Source organism: Podarcis raffonei, chromosome 2 (assembly GCF_027172205.1).
Source record: "Podarcis raffonei isolate rPodRaf1 chromosome 2, rPodRaf1.pri, whole genome shotgun sequence".
Classification (NCBI taxonomy): Eukaryota; Metazoa; Chordata; class Lepidosauria; order Squamata; family Lacertidae; genus Podarcis; species Podarcis raffonei.
Window position 1 is genome coordinate 124,437,589 of NC_070603.1, and position 16,588 is coordinate 124,454,176.

The 16,588-nt window shown below is 46.4% G+C and overlaps 4 protein-coding genes across 5 annotated transcripts in view; 2 read left to right on the forward strand and 2 right to left on the reverse strand.

Annotated features, from left to right (window-relative positions):
• LOC128409400 (zinc finger and SCAN domain-containing protein 21-like) lies at positions 1-13,960 on the forward strand. 2 transcript variants are annotated; one of them, XM_053379857.1, is made up of 6 exons: positions 1-204; positions 1,849-2,402; positions 3,084-3,210; positions 3,984-4,087; positions 4,304-4,430; positions 10,007-13,960. In XM_053379857.1, the coding sequence occupies exons 2-6, from the start codon at positions 2,031-2,033 to the stop codon at positions 10,720-10,722; spliced, it is 1,446 nt and encodes a 481-aa protein (XP_053235832.1). In that variant the 5' UTR covers positions 1-204; positions 1,849-2,030; the 3' UTR covers positions 10,723-13,960. The 2 variants fall into 2 exon arrangements, with proteins under 2 accessions (XP_053235832.1, XP_053235833.1); XM_053379858.1 differs by lacking the exon at positions 1-204 and adding an exon at positions 263-665.
• LOC128409384 (zinc finger protein 470-like) overlaps positions 1-16,588 on the reverse strand; it is a 420,794-nt gene that overhangs the window by 388,269 nt on the left and 15,937 nt on the right. The window lies entirely within an intron of this gene.
• Positions 1-16,588, forward strand: part of LOC128409480 (zinc finger protein 157-like) — a 218,717-nt gene that overhangs the window by 28,040 nt on the left and 174,089 nt on the right. The window lies entirely within an intron of this gene.
• The window catches only part of LOC128408872 (zinc finger protein 420-like), a 23,228-nt gene continuing 20,589 nt past the window's right edge, over positions 13,950-16,588 (reverse strand). Inside the window, exon 5 of the mRNA XM_053378890.1 lies at positions 13,950-15,913. Within this exon, the coding sequence (XP_053234865.1) occupies positions 14,391-15,913 (1,523 nt within the window). The 3' untranslated portion in view covers positions 13,950-14,390. The remainder of the gene's footprint in view (positions 15,914-16,588) is intronic.

Genomic DNA, 16,588 nt, shown 5'->3' on the forward strand with positions numbered 1-16,588 from the left:
TCCCCCCGCACGAAGTTGCCTTAAGGGTTAAAGCCAGCGAGTGCAAGCTGCTAGAGAGAAAAAGAGAGAGAAGGGGATGCTGGATACTGAACCCCCCCCCACTCCGCCCAACCTCTTCCCTTGGGAAAGGGGGCGTGGCTTAAGCGGAACAGCTGGTCCGCCCCCTCTGCCATCGCGCGCCTCCCTTGCCCTGCAAGGAGTCGGGTGAGTGCAAAGCGCCTTGGGGTGCAGCAAGCTTCGGGGTGTGTGTGTGTGTTTGTGTGCAATGCAATGCAATACCCGTGGAATTGAGGGTGGGGTTGGAGAGAGAGCAGGCAGGGAAGCTGCGAGTCAGGTGGGGGGGGGGTTGCAGCTGATTCATCCTTGTTGCATAGAAGAGACAGGGGTTTCTCCCTGAAGGCGCTCGCTCGCTCTCTCATTCACTCACACACGTGTGTCTGCATGCACACACAGATCACGTGAGGAGCCCTGTAGTTTCATTAGGCCAACGGCCCATCTAGTCCAGCATCCAGTGTTTGAATCATAGAATCGTAGAGTTGGAAAAGGGACCCTGAGAGTTATCTAGTCCAACCCGCCCTCTTCAAGGCAGGAATCTCAGCACTGTGTCCTTTCGGTGGCCAAGCCTGCAAAGAAGAATTGGAGCCCAAGAGCATCTCTCCCTTCAGGTGGTTTCCACAATAATTTAATAATAATAATGATTATATCATTTAACCCATATTTTAAATTGTCCCCCCTTCTCTCCCCCCATTATGTTATTATTGTAATTTTATTGTTGTTAGCCACCCTGAGCCCAGTTCTGGCTGGGGAGGGCAGGGTATAAATTATAATTATTATTATTATTATTATTATTATTATTATTATTATTATGCCACCCATCAGAGTGGGTTGCTCCAGCCACTCTGGGTGGCTCCCAACAGAATATGTCTTCTAAAAGTCAGATTTTTATTTCCTTGACATCTGGTGGGAGGGCATTCTGCAGGGTGGGCCCTCTGCCTAGTTCCCTGTCGTTCAAGTTGATATAGAATAAGAAGCGGGATCAGGAAGTTTTTAATGTTTGATGTCTTATCATGTTTTTATATTTTGTTGGAATCCACCTGGAGTGGCTGGGGAATTATTATTATTATTATTATTATTATTATTATTATTATTATTATTATACCGCATGTTCAGTTCATTTGGAAGCATCCAAATAACGTGAGGTAATATATTCAAAACAAAACATTTGCTCCTAATTCACCATGTAAAAAGGTACTTGCACTGGCATGCTTTCGAACTGCTAGGTTGGCAGGAGCTGGGGCTGCCGACCTTCTGGTTGCCAAGCCCAAGGGGCTCAGTGGTTTAGACCACAGCACCACCCGCGTCCCTATGATTCACCGTGTGCAATCCTGCCGGCTGAATTTTACCTGAGTCCTGGGATAGCTCAGTTGGTAGAGCCCCACTTTGGCCAAAAGATGCCTGCATTGCAGAGAGTTGGACTTGGTCCCTTCCAATTCTGTTATTCTATGGTCTATGAACCTCACTTATGAGGCAACCACCAGAATTTTTAAAGCAAAATTTTGTTAGAAGTTCTGCAGCCCACCTTTGCGTAATAGGAGTTTGCCCTTGCAAGATTGGAGAGCGAGAGGAAAAGGAATCTCAGAGTGGGCTTTTTCTGTGGGGGAGGGTGGAACAGACATGACATTTCTGGTCAGTGGGCAGAAGGAGTTTGGGTTGATCCCTAGCTAGAGATCCTCCATCCCCTTGTCTTGGTCCAGATTTGGGTCTCTGCCTCCTAGGAGAAGGAAGTCCCTACTTCTCCGCTTCCCCCTGGTGTCCTGTTCCCTAAATCTCACCTGCTTTTCCCTGCAGACTGCAGACCCAGTTTCCTCCTCTGCTTCTTTGAAGGCATCTTTCAGTTTGCCAGAGGGGGCACCTTTGCAAGATCCTAATCTCCACCTCACCCTGCCCCAAAGTCACACGCTCCTACCCTCCAGAAAGAAGGCGGTGGTGGAGGTTCTGTGCTGGAGGCCGAACTGTTGTGAAGCTCAAGGATGGAGGAGCAAGACTCATCTGGGCCCGAGGAGGGAGAAGGTCCCCACATCGTCCAGATTGGGAGCAGTGGGGCCATCTGGGGGGACTTGCCGCAGAAGTGCTTCAGGGAGTTGTGCTACCAGGAAGCCGAGGGTCCAAGAGAGATCTGTGGCCAGCTCCGCTCACTGTGCTATCAGTGGCTGAAGCCGGAAAGGAACACAAAAGCCCAGATGCTGGACCTGGTGGTCCTGGAGCAGTTCCTGGCTGTCCTCCCCCCAGAGATGGAGAGCTGGGTGAGGGAGTGTGGAGCGGAGACCAGTTCCCAGGCGGTGGCCCTGGCCGAAGGCTTCCTCCTGAGCCAGACAGAGGACAGAAAGCAGGAAGACATGCAGGTGAGGCTTGTGGCTGGAAGGGAAAATGATATATAATGAATTGAAAAGGATGTTCAAAAAAACAAGAAGTTTTTCTTTTGATAATTATAGGGACAGAACTACCTAAATTGTACAGAAATTTATTTATGCATGGTTTCAAATTGGATGGGGAACCATTTGTTGAGATTCCTGCATTGCAGGGGAGACTACATGGCCCTCGAGGTCCCTTCCAACGCCCATCTACTACCAAGGCAGGTTCAAGTTCCTGTGTTAATTTACAACGCCCAAACTTAGGTCTAAGGGAACCTCAGAGATCGCCTTCTGAACCCTTATATCTCAGCTGCATCACTGACATCATCTGCAGCAGCATCGCTGGTCGTCCCTCCAGGTGGCGAGGCTCATTTGAAAACAACAAAAACACTTAGTGTTGCCGGATGAGTGCCTGTGGAACTCTCTGCCACTGGAGATTCAGCAGGCTGCTTCCCATTTCAACTCTTAAAACGTTTGCCTGAAAATCCTCTATTCCCCCAGGGCCTAGGAAGGCAAGCTAAGAATACGGACTTCGACGCTAGTTAGCTGATTTCAGGATTTTCGTTACGGTTTGACGTGCAATTCTTGTAACCTGCTATGATCAATATTTCCCCCCCTTTCCAAATCTCTCTCCCCTCCCTTCTCTCTCCCCGGGCTCGTCGCCCTTTTCAGCTGCGGGGCTTGCTAGCCAAAGGGGCCACAGATTTCCCAGGGGCCAAGGAGCATCCGCCGGAGGCTACGCGGAGGCTGCTCTTCAGGTGGATCAAGCAGGAGGGGGATGGAGGGCCCCCCTCCCTGGGTAAGGACCCCCATGGAGGACCCCCCCATGGTTGTTCCTGACTCACATGAACTAGTACAAATAATAATAATAATAATAATAATAATAATTTATTATTTGTACCCCGCCCATCTGGCTGGGTTTCCCCAGCCACTCTGGGCGGCTTCCACAGAGACCAAAAATACACTAAAATGTCACACATTAAAAACTTCCCTGAACAGGGCTGCCTTAAGATGTCTTCTGAATGTCAGGTAGTTGTTTATCTCTTTGACATCTGATGGGATGGCATTCCACAGGGCAGGCGCCACTACCAAGAAGGCCCTCTGCCTGGTTCCCTGTAACTTGGCTTCTCGCAATGAGGGAACCGCCAGAAGGCCCTCAGTGCTGGACCTCAGTGTCCGGGTAGAATGATGGAGGTGGAGACGCTCCTTCAGGTGCGAAAATGCTCCCCTTAACTTTTGTAGGAGGTGAGGCAGTTCTGTTGAATGCACACAGCTGCCTCCTACCGAGTTCCCCCTGGTCAGAACTGTCTGGCAGCAGCTCTTGGTGCTTTTAGGGAACTTTGCCGCAGCCCCCGGGATCAGACCTTGGGCCTCCCACATGCAAACAGATGCTCTCCCACTGAGCCTTCCCAAATAGAAAAAAACGGAAGCTGTCTTATCCCGACTTGGTCCATCTAGTTCAGTAGTGTCTTCACTGACTGGCAGCGTCTCTCCCAGGTTTCAGGCAGGGTCGCTTGCTGTGAGAACAGGATGCCATCCTCAGGCTCTAACGTTGTAACGTCTTCCTCGTAGAAAGCGCAACCGTTCTCAGAGATGGAGAGACGGTGCTGGGGGTTCCTCGTCTGACGCCTTCTCTTTGCAGCCAGCCGGAAGTGGCTCCTGTGTTACCAGGACAGGTAGGTATGGGGCGGGATTTTGGGGGGGGAGGGGGGCAAGGACACCCTCTCACCTCAGTCTCCTCACACCTCTCTGGGCCTGGAGGAAATAGCATTGTCTTTCTTTGAAAGCACAGATCCTGCAGGAGAAAATTTAGCCACCCTCCACCTTTGCTATCTCTTTGTAGGCAATTGCATTATCTTCTGAATTTCTTTCTTTCTCTCTTTTTAAATCAGGGTCCGGCACCCTTTGAGAAGATGCCTGTTCATTTCATGGAGGAGAAGAGGACTCTTCCAGAACCAGGCCAGGCGTCTCTGCACAGGGGATCTGCGGAGGAGAACACTGGGGATCTGGTCTTTCTGGGTGAGGCTCCTTCTTTGCCTTGTTCACTGATCCAGTTCATTCACTGACCAACTTTCAAGCCCCCATTTATGTTCCGATATATTTGCTGTTCGTGGATGTTGATAGCAGGGCGGGAATTACTTCTGCAGAAGCCGCGTTGATTCATCAGCAAGACTGGTCCTTCTGCAAGCACAATATAACATTATTTGCCCCAGATTCTCAAAGTCTCTCGCTGAGATTGGAAAATCTCACTCCGGCTCCAGCATTTTGTGAGATGGGCCCTGCTGTTTTCAGGACTAAGCTTTTCAGTCTTAGGAATGGACTTTGTTTTTTTTATATATAAATTTTTTATTGATTTTCCAACATATATTATATAACACATTACAACTGACAATACAAAAACAAACAAACATATAAACATGTATAATTTCATAACCTTTTTTCCCTTATACCCAAATTCCGACGACTTCCCCATGCCTCCCTTTTCTGCATCCCTGTTTTAAACTTTTTCAGCAACCCCTGATCTCAGTTACTTATAATTCACTTTCTTTAACCTTTTTCTCTTACCCAATCATTTATCGCTGCAAATCTGCTTTACCTTACCCATGACATTTTAACACTCAATAATTTTACAACAGTTCTTAAGATAAAGTTTAAATTTCTTCCAATCTTCTTCCACCGTCTCTTTCCCTTGGTCACGGATTCTGCCCGTCATCTCAGCCAGTCCCATATAGTCAATCACCTTCGTCTGCCACTCTTCCAGCGTGGGTAGTTCTTGTGTCTTCCAATACTTTGCTAAAAGAACTCTTGCTGCTGTTGTAGCGTACATAAAAAACGTCCTATCTTTCCTTGACACCAATTGGCCTACCATGCCCAGGAGAAAAGCCTCTGGTTTCTTATGAAAGGTACACTTAAGAACCTTCTTAATTTCGTTATAAATCATCTCCCAGAAGACCTTAATCCTTGGGCACGTCCACCAAAGGTGATAGAAAGTACCTTCCATTTCATTACATTTCCAACATTTGTTATTGGGCAAGTGATAAATTTTTGCAAGCTTAGGAATGGACTTTGAGGAATGGAGGAAAAATAATTTCTATCAGGCACATTGAAGGACAAGTCTTGCAGATGAATCAGCACGCCTTCTGCAAAAGGAAGTCTTCGACTTCCATGAATGACAAATGCATAGGAACATAAGAAGAGACCTGAAATCGGATCAGGCCAGTGGTCCATGTAGTCCAGCATCGTGTTCTCACAGTGACCAACCAGGTGGCTCTGGGAAACCCTCAAACAGGATTTCAGGTTGGGCGTGTCTCCCTGCCCTTCCATGGATATGTCCCTGGTGGATTGATCCTGGGAGCAGGTACCCTGATCACTGAGCTATGAGCCTAGAAAAGAAGAGACCATAGCATAATAGAATTGTAGAGTTGGAGGTGGCCGCAAGGGTCATCTAGTCCAAACCCTGCAAGGCAGGACTCGTTCACCCAGCGTGGGACTCAAACACGTGACCCTGAGATTGAGGGGTTTTGTGCTCTACCAGTTGAACTACCTGTATGATTCAGTATGTATGATTTGAATCTGTGTGATTCAAGTATCTTCATTTTTTAAAAAAAGATATTTATTGAGATTTTCCACCTTAATACATTAAAGAATCAAAAAAGAAAAAAGAAAAAAGTTAAAAACACATAAAGTTTACAATCCGTATTTTCAATAACATATTTCCCTGACTTCCCCACACCTCCCCTTCTTATATTCCAATTCAAATTGTTAGTTCAACAAGTTCTTATCCCCAATTTTTGACCTTTTTATATTTTATTCATTTTAGAAAAAACAATTTTAACTTATAAACATCAATATTTGTACATCAGTGCTCATTCTTAAAACTTTTTTCTAAAGTCGACCCAAATTCCCTTCCACGAATTCCCCAATTTTCATACTAATAACAAAACAAAATAAAAAAAACAGATTATAATTGTACACCCTTTGGATTCCCAAACCCCACCCCCCCTTTCCCGGTTTCGATCCCCAACAAATGTCCATCAGTCTTAGTCTACTATCAGCCTGGAGACCTCACGTCCGAGGCTCTTAATTCTCTCTCAATTCCTCTCTGCCGGTTTTTTTGGTAGTCCTTAGTATTAAACACCAGATCTCGGAGAAGCTCTGTCCCAATAGGGTCCATGTTTCTTCCAGCCAGACCTCCATACTTAAAAGTGGAGCCCGAATCTTGTTTCTTACTCCTTTTAAGTCCAAATGTCCCCAAAGCTCCAACTTCCCCCTTAATCAAATTTGTAATCCATAGGTCTTCAGATCTCCACATAAGGAGATCTCTCCATTCTTCAATCTCCAATTCAGACCAGATTTTCATCATCCAGTACTTATTTTCCTTTGTAACCATCATGTCAGGCCTCTGGCTCTCCTTTGTCATCTGCAACATTACATCTCCTCCTTCCTTTTCCTCAGAAACAACATATATCTCTTTCTCCACACTCTCAAATCTCTCAAGTTTCTCTTCTTGTCCAGCTGCATGAACTTCCTGAGTCAAATCCTTATCAAATTCAATGAATTTGTTTACTGTTAAGTCCAGAGTTGCAACATTGGTAGCCAAAACATCAATTTGGCCTTGTAACTTTCCCAAGAGAAGAAAAACTCTGTCCAATTTAGCTTGAATTTTTCCTCCTTCAGCCATTCTTGTAATGTCCCAAAACCCCCTCTAGAGGGATTTTGGTTACTTAATCTTCCTTCCAGTTCAAATCCAAAAATCAAGTTAGTTTGTATCAGTTCTTCCTTGTTTTCAACAAAATATAACCAAATTGTAACAAATATATCCAGCAGAGACAGCAGAAACAAAGTTCTCTTTTTCCTTCTTGACAGCTAATTTGACAGCTGTCAAACTCTTCTATATCTCCTCAACAGGCTCTCTCGCGGATCACTCCCGGGTCCGGGGGTGTGGCACTTTAGCTCTCAAAATTAGCTCTTATCCTCCAGTAAAATTACTTATACTGCCAAATCATGAAATTAATGTCTTTTACCCAATAAAGAAGAAGTTCTCTCGACCTTAGTTAACTAGTCCTTGCTTTAAATTATTTACAAGACGAGGAGACGGACTTCCTGTTTGCGCCTTCCCCGATCGTGCCTAATTAAAAAAAATTTTTTCTTTGCAAATCCAATTTCCGTACTACTCATGGGTTGTTGCTTTTAAAGTCCAATTGTTTACAAGAAGAAGTCAGCGCTCGCCGACCATGGCATGCGGCTTCACTCCGCAGGAGAAGCAGTCGACTCTCAGCACCGCGCCGCTCGCCCTGTCCCCTGTTCCGAAGCCTTTAAAAAGGCTCCTTCGCGGGTCGGGGGGGCGCAAATGGTGCCCGCCGAGTCACCAGGTTCACAGGCTTCAGCGCCTGTGATTTCTGAGGGTCCCCGCGTCGCCGCAGCGGCAAGACCCAAATCCTGCGGAGCCGATTCCCTCCGGAGCTCGGAGGGAATCCGCCATTAGTCGATGGCGCTAACCCGGAAGTCTGATTCAAGTATCTTCAAGGCCTGTCACACGGAAGATGGAGAAAGCTTGTTTCTTCTTCTTCTATTATTAATTTGATTTATTTGTTGTTTAGTCGTTTAGTTGTGTCCGACTCTTCGTGACCCCATGGACCAGAGCACGCCAAGCACTCCTGTCTTCCACTGCCTCCCACAGTTTGGTCAAACTCATGCTGGTAGCTTCGAGAACACCGTCCAACCATCTCGTCCTCTGTCGTCCGCTTCTCCTTGTGCCCTCAATCTTTCCCAACATCAGGGTCTTTTCCAGGGAGTCTTCTCTTCTCATGAGGTGGCCAAAGTATTGGAGCCTCAGCTTCACGATCTGTCCTTCCAGTGAGCACTCAGGGCTGATTTCCTTAAGAATGGATACATTTGATCTTCTTGCAGTCCATGGGACTCTCAAGAGTCTCCTCCAGCACCATAATTCAATTCGATTTATACACCGCTGTTATTCCTGCATTCCAACATCTGACTCACTATTGGAGCTCTCACATAGCCGCCTGTCACTCTGGCCGTCTTTCGTCTCCCCTTTGTTCAGAGCTCAGATTACAGCTGCTCTCGGCCTTCCGTTGTTAACTGTTCTCTCTCTGTGCCTGCTTCTCCTCCTCCTGTCAGCACCTGAGCTTTGCTGACAACCGCCCTATACCCGGAGGTCTCAGGGCGGTTCACAAACAAGACCACAACATATAAAAACAATAACCCAATAACCCGCTGTCAGCGCTGCCCGAGGTCCCAGCTCACAGAAGACCAACGCTGCTTCGTTCTTTAGTATAAAAGTCTTCATTGAAGTTCAGTTTCACTTCCACACGCGCAGCAACGCTACGTCTCTAACCTTAGACCGCCGAAGCTCCGTCTGAATCTCCTCCCCCCTGACACCAGTTTAAGACTCTAGCCTTACTCTACCTCTTCCTCTGTTCCTTCCTCCTCTGGGTCCGCCTGCTCGTCGGGGTCTCACCCTTCCTAGACTCTTCTGACGCTGAGTCCCCTGACTCTTCCCCCTCCCTCCTTCGGGCTTTAGGACCTGGCTCCCAATCCGGATCTTCTGCTGTCCCGCGCTCCTGCACATTTGAACTTGGCGCGCGCGCGCAGCCTCCCACTTTCCTCCTGACCGTTACACTTGTGTCACTGCTCCCTCCTTCGGGGAGGCTAGCTGGACCTGACCTCCCCTCCATTTCCCCACTTTCCGATTGGGGCGTGGTCAGCCCTGACTCATCTTCTCTCCCCGCTGGAGGAGAGGCTGGTCCTGACTCATGTGACTCTTCCCCCCCCCCTGCGCTCTGGTGGGGGAGCTGGTCCTGATCCTCCGCTACTCCCTTGGGAGTCCCCTCTGGTCCCTTGTTTATGGAGCGTCCCCCCTGGGACCCCCCTCGCCCTTACCATAGGCGCCCCCTCCTGGGAATCTTCTGATTCGCTGGAGAAGCTCATGGAATCTCTCGGGTCACTGTCATACTCCCCTACGCTCCCCTCGGATTCCTCTCCTTCGCTCTCTATTTGCTCTCTCCCCTGTGCTTCCGCTCCTGAGCCTCTGACACCCGCCCTGCCTCCAAGCCACATTCTAAAAGGGTGTTGGATGTGAAACAGATCAACCAAAAGCCTGGTTAAAAAGGAACGTTTCTGCCTGGTGCCTAAAGGTGTGTAATGTAGGCGCCAGATGAACTTCCCTGGGGAGAGCATTCCACAGACGGGGAGCCACTGCAGAGAAGGCCCCGTTCTCATGTTGCGACCCTCCAGGCCTCTTGAGGAGGAGGCACATGAAGAAGGGCCTCAGAAGATGGTCTCAGGGTCTGGGTATGTTCATATGGGAAGAGGCGGTCCTTGCGATTTATCGATTTATATGTCAAAACCAGCACTTTGAATTGGGCCAGGAAACTAATCAGTAGCCAGTACAGTCAGACCAGGATCGGTGTAATATGCTCAAATCGTCTTGCTCATAGAACTCCACAATTCTATGACCTTCTCCCTTTATTTGGAAGGGTTTGCCTCCCCATTAAATATTTTCTGCTCTGTTGATCTAAACAGTCTTGAGCATCAGCTCTCTTCCCTGATTGAATTTCTGGTTTTGGTTCCCTCAGGTAACGGGCAAGAGGGCGAAGGGCAGAGAAGGGCAGCTGAGGAGACACAGAAGTGGGGGGCCAAAGCCTTTGTGTTCGAGGGGGGCGAGGCGGATGAGATTCCGATTGAGGAGGAACGTCCTGCAGGGAAGCGCCGGTACGTCCACGGCAGAGAGAAGCCCGTGAAATGCTCCGAGTGCGGGAAGAGCTTCAACCACCAGGTTCACCTCCTCAAACATCAGAGGACCCACATGGTGGAGGAAACCTACCGGTGTGCCGAGTGCGGGAAGCAGTTCAGCCACAGCTCCTACCTCAGCTCCCACCAGAAGATCCACATGGGGGAGAAACCCTACAAGTGCCTGCAGTGTGGGAAGACCTTTAGCCACGGCAGGAGCCTCAACTCACATCAGATAATCCACACGGGCCAGAAGCCCTACAAGTGCTCGGTGTGCCCCAAGAGCTTCAGCCACAGCAGGAGCCTCAAGGTGCACCTGAGGATCCACACTGGGGAGAAGCCCTTCGGCTGCTCCGAGTGCGGGAGGAGCTTCAGCCAGTGCTCCAACCTTATCAAACATCAGAGAATCCACACGGGAGAGAAGCCGTACAAGTGCTCCCAGTGCGGGGTGTGCTTCAATCAGAGCATCCAGCTGAAGAGGCACCAAATCGTCCACACGGGTCAGGATCCTGTCTATCAGAGCATCCAGCTTAAACGGCACCAGATCATCAACACGGGGTAGGATCCTGTGAGTCCTGAGCCCAACCCCTTCGTTTTGGGAGAAAAGCACATGGCTTCCTATAATTGATGTTGTTGAACCTGCCAGAGAACTACAGATGAACTAATTAAATAAAGTTTAGATTTGGAAGTGACCCCAGAAATCTAATAATAATAATAATAATAATAATAATAATAATAATAATAATAATAAAAAATTTTATTTATACCCCACCCTCCCTAGCCAGAGCTGGGCTCATTGCGGCTAACACCAATAAAATCACAGTAAAAACATAATTGGGGAAGGAAAGGGAAAAAAACCAATTTAAAATACAGGTTAAAATGCAATTTAAAATGCAGCCTCATTTTAAAAGTAGCCAATAGATCAAGACCATAAGGGGAGGGAAACATAAGGGTCAAACTGAGTCCAAACCAAAGGCCAGTTCGAACAGTCTTGCAGGCCCTGCAGAAAGATTTCAAGTCCTGCAGGGCCCTAGTCTCTTGTGACAGAGCATTCCACCAAGTCGGGGCCAGTACTGAAAAGGCCCTGGCCCTAGTTGAGACCAATCTAACCACCTTGCGACCTGGGCCCTACAAAATGTTGTCATTTGTGGACCTTAAGGTCCTCTGCAGGGCATACCAGGAGAGGTGGTCCCATCCAGCCCCTTGCTAAGGAATTTGCTACAGATGGTCACCGAGCCATTGTCCAAGAGATGAGAGTCCACCACCTTCCGAGGGGGTCCGTTCCAGTGTCCAAACAGCTTCTTTGACCAACCCTAGACAACACATCTTAGACACTGCAGCTATTCCCACATTAACTAAATTGCTGAATTAAAGGAATAAATACCAGAGTTTCCATGAAAGGACCAACTGCGGTGATGCACAGAACGTGTGTGTCCCATGGTGGAGCTGAGTGTCGGCAACAAAAATTTCTATCGGAGCCGGGATCTTGGATTTAATAAAAGGACCATAGAATTAGAGAGCTGGAAGGGACACCCAGGGTCATCTAGTCCACCCCCTGCAATGCAGGAATTTCGAGTAAAGAACCTGTGACAGGTGGGCCTTCCAACCTATGTTCAGAAACCCCCAGCGAAGGAGAGTCCGCCACCTCCATAATAATAATAATAGGTCGCCCATAATGAATAGACTTCCAGCGAGTTCGAATCCTGCTACACCTAGGAGAGGCGTAGATGCCTGGTGAAGGTGGGTTTTGCAGGACAGCGAGGGTCCATATTAGGACGCGATACTATATACAGTGCCTGGCTTGAAAGTCTGTATCAAGAGCATTTCCTTTTAACTAAAACAAAGAAACAAAATGGCACCTCTCTGCATTGTCAGTTTTGTGCAATAATGCTGAATTAAACCATGTGATGCCATCTTTCTCAAAAATCGCTCCTCAGCCCATCTTGGGCCTCTGACTGCATGCAGACACAGGAAGCGGAAGTGGGCTGAGTAATTCATCTAGTATGGTCTACACTGGCTGGGGATGCTTTCGGGTACAGTGGGGCAGGGGATGGGCCTATTAATGACTGCATATAATTAAGGTGCAAACGGTTGCAGGGGTAGGGGGCTGAATTATGAATTCTTTTCCAATTCATTTATCGTCAGGCATTCCAAAGCGACTCACAATGCAACAAACTTTGTCTGGGAGAGTCGCATGTGTAAGATCCACTGAAACATTTGCATATGTAAAAAATAAAGAAGAGTTTGGATTTGATATCCCGCTTTATCACTACCCGAAGGAGTCTCAAAGCGGCTAACATTCTCCTTTCCCTTCCTCCCCCACAACAAACACTCTGTGACGTGAGTGGGGCTGAGAGACTTCAAAGAAGTGTGACTAGCCCAAGGTCACCCAGCAGCTGCATGTGGAGGAGCGGGGAAGCGAACCCGGTTCACCAGATTACGAGACTACCGCTCTTAACCACTACACCACACTGACCCCTGGGCAGTTAAGTCCAGACAAAGGCGACTATGGGGTTGCTTTCAGGCTGAGGGAGTCGGCGTTTGTCCACAGACAGCTATCTGGGTCATGTGGCAGAAGCCAGAGCGCACGGAAACTCCGTGTACCTTCTCGCCACAGCAGTACCTGTTTATCTACTTGCACTGGTGTGCTTTAGAACTGCTAGGTTGGCAGGAGCTGGGCCTTTGGGGGTGAAGTTCAACTGTGGGCAGCTTGCAGCACCTGCTGTCGCTTCATCATGTCATGGGCAAATGCTCAATGCCAGCAGAGGGAGTAGCAGCTCCATTTAAACTCTGCTTTCGGCCTTCTATACTGCCAGCTCTTTCTACAGATTTCTGAAAGCTGGGCCAATTACTTGGGCACAGAGATCCCTCTCTCCACAGGGAAATGACTCTCCTGAAACCACTGGCAATGCCCACATTTCCCTGTGCCACCTTCCCTCCGTATATTGTTTGTTCCCCTCAGCACCTCCTTTATTGCAGCTGCCACCAGGGATTTGATCTACTTTGCTGTTAATGTAGCCTGAATGAGAAGGAAAGGTAAAACAATGAATTTATAACAGGGAGATGGACTAGAATAAGATGACCCTTGGAGTCCCTTTCAACTCCACTTTTCTAGGATTCCAGAGCCAATCCTGCTTCCTAAACACCACTGTTGTGCTCCATGCGACGCCGCAACGGCACTTTTCACCCTGGCATTGTGGGGCCGGCCTCACTTAAATAGAGTGCGACCACCTCATAGTATAGCAGTTACACAAATTTCTACAAATTACCCCAGATTATCTAGTGGGGGACTTGTGTGAGGGAAAACTTAATGATTTGGAGTCTCAGTTAGCATTTGCTCAAACAAACAACAAAGGAAGTTTATGACACAAAGTGGGTAAAACAGGTTACTTCAGGTTATGATGTTATTTCAGGTAACCGTTCACCTACTAATATTTATACTAAATCTAACTGATGTTATGGACTTCTAATCAAGCACAGCTTCTTATAAACTTCAGTTGCTTATGTTCGGTTACTTCACTTCAGGTAGCTGTCACAGGTTTTTAGACTGAATGGTAAATGCTCAGCTTATTTCCAGTTATTTCACTTCAGTTCTTTCTCAGTTGTTGCACAGCTGTTGCCGCTTAGTACTTTGGTTCTTTTTTTTAAGCACAACTATCCAGCTTTATTGAATTAAAATACAAATATATATATACATAGAAGTAAGAAAAAGGGTGAGGGCGAACAAAGGAAAAGAAAAGAAAGTTTGCATTGTTATACAACCAGATATTAAATTTTGAATAAAAAGACTTCCAATTCTTCTCATTGTATTAATGTTATTTACACTTTAACGCACAATCGTCTATTATCTTGATTTGTCTTCATACACTACAGTAGGTAAACATTTACGCATTGCACAAGAATCAATTTAGTTCTGCTAGATTTTTATTTGAACAATAAGTTTTTATATAATGTTTGAATATACTTCTTTATATACTTTCTGATTTGAAAGCCCTCTTACTCTCCCCGTCATCTTAGCCAACTGGAGGTATTCTATCATAAGCGCCTGCCATTCTGTTTTAGTGGGTGCTGTTTCATTTTTCCAATTCCTTGCCACTAATATTCTGGCTGCCATTGTCCCATACATGAACAGTGGCACATTCCATAAAACTAAATTGGTTCCCCCTGTGACAGTGTATAGGTGTTAATTGAGAACTGCTATAATTGAAACACTTTCCACACTTCTTTCATTTAAGCAATCGCTTCTCTGTGAGTTTTTTGATGTCTTGTAAGTTTTCCAACTTCACTGAAGCTCTTCCCACACTCCATACATTTATATGGTTTCTCCCCTGTGTGAGTTCGTTGATGTCTAGTAAGGCTTGCACTCTGACTGAAGCTCTTTCCACACTCCACACATCTAAATGGTTTCTCCCCTGTGTGAGTTCGTTTATGTATTGTAAGTTTTCTACCTTCACTGAAACCCTTCCCACAATCCTTACATTTAAAGGGTTTCTCCCCTGTATGAGTTCGTTGATGTAGAGTAAGGTCTGAACACTGTCTGAAGCACTTTCCACAAAACATACACTTATATGGTTTCTCACCTGTGTGAGTTCTTTGATGTCTAGTAAGTGTTCCATTGTGACTGAAACTCTGTCCACACTCTATACATTTAAAGGGTTTCTCCCCTGTGTGACCTCGTAGATGTATGGTCAGTTTTGAAGCTTCACTGAAGCTCTTTCCACACTCCAGACATTTAAATGGTTTCTCTCCTGTGTGAGTTCGTTGATGTCTTCTAAGAGCTCCACTCTCAATGAAACCTTTCCCACAAATACATTTAAATGGTTTCTCCCCTGTGTGACTTTGTTGGTGTAGAGTGAGTTTCCCACTACAAATGAAGCTCTTTCCACACTCCAAACATTTATATGGTTTCTCCCCTGTGTGAGTTCGTTGATGTATTGTAAGTTTTCTACCTTCACTGAAACCCTTCCCACAATCCTTACAGTTAAATGGTTTCTCCCCAGTGTGACTTTGATTGTGCACAATGAGTTGCCAACTACGCATGAAGCTCTTTCCACACTCTAAACATTTATATGGTTTCTCCCCTGTGTGAGTTCTTCGATGTATAGTAAGGTATGAACACTGCCTGAAACACCTCCCACACTCCATACATTTAAATGGTTTCTCACCAGTGTGAGTTCGTTGATGTAAGGTAAGACTTCCATTTTCACTGAAGGTCTTTCCACACTCCATACATTTATATGGTTTCTCCCCTGTGTGAGTTCTCCGATGTATAGTAAGGTGTGAACAAAGTCTGAAGCTCTTTCCGCACCCCATACATCTGTATGGTTTCTCCCCGGTGTGAATTCGTTGATGTACAGTAAGATTTCCCCTATCCCTGAACCTCTTTCCACAATCCATACATCCAAATGGTTTCTCCCCTGTGTGAATTCGTTGATGTTTTGTTAGAGTTCCATTTTCACTGAAGCTCCTTCCGCACTCCATGCATTTAAATGGTTTCTCCCCTGTGTGAATTCGTTGATGTTTCGTTAGAGCTCCACTCTCAATGAAACCCTTCCCACATTCCAGACATTTAAATGGTTTCTCCCCTGTGTGAATTCGTTGATGTTTTGTAAGAGCTCCACTTAAAATGAAACCCTTTCCACACTCCAAACATTTAAATGGTTTCTCACCCGTGTGAGTTCGCCGATGTACAGTAAGACTTCCATTTTCACTAAAGCTTCTTCCGCACTCTATACATTTATATGGTTTCCCGCCTGTGTGAATACATTGACGTATAGTAAGGTGTGAACACTGACTGAAGCTCTTCCCACAATCCATACATCCAAATGGTTTCTCCCCAGTGTGAATTTGTTGATGTCTAGGAAGGCTTGCACTCTGACTGAAGCTCTTTCCGCACTCCATGCATCTAGAGGATTTCTCCCCTATGTTAGTTTGTAGATGTGTGTTAATGTGTTCACTCACACTGAAGTACTTTACAGTATTCTGATTGCCTTCTCCATCACCTGGTTTAAAGTGGGGGATAAGAAAATATTGTTAGGTATTCAAGGAAGAGAATTTAAAAGAGAAAGGAAAGGAAATCTGAAAATAATCTCAATAACCCTTGGTATCCAGTTCTACTTTCAACTCCCATGTAACACTGAGCACCAAGAGAAACCTTCTCTGCTGACGTGAGGCATCTATGGCCATCCAGACGTGGTTGGACTCTAAGTACCATCAACCCAAGCAAAGATGGCCAATGACCAGGGATGATGGGAGTTGTAGTGTAGCAACATCTGTAGGGACACCCTTTCTCCATCTTCCCCTTCCTGTGAAAATGCTACTCTGTATTCAGCTTTATCCTTCTTCCCTTGATGTAGAATAATAATAATAATAATAATAATAATAATAATAATAATAATAATAAATTATTTATACCCCACCCATCTTGC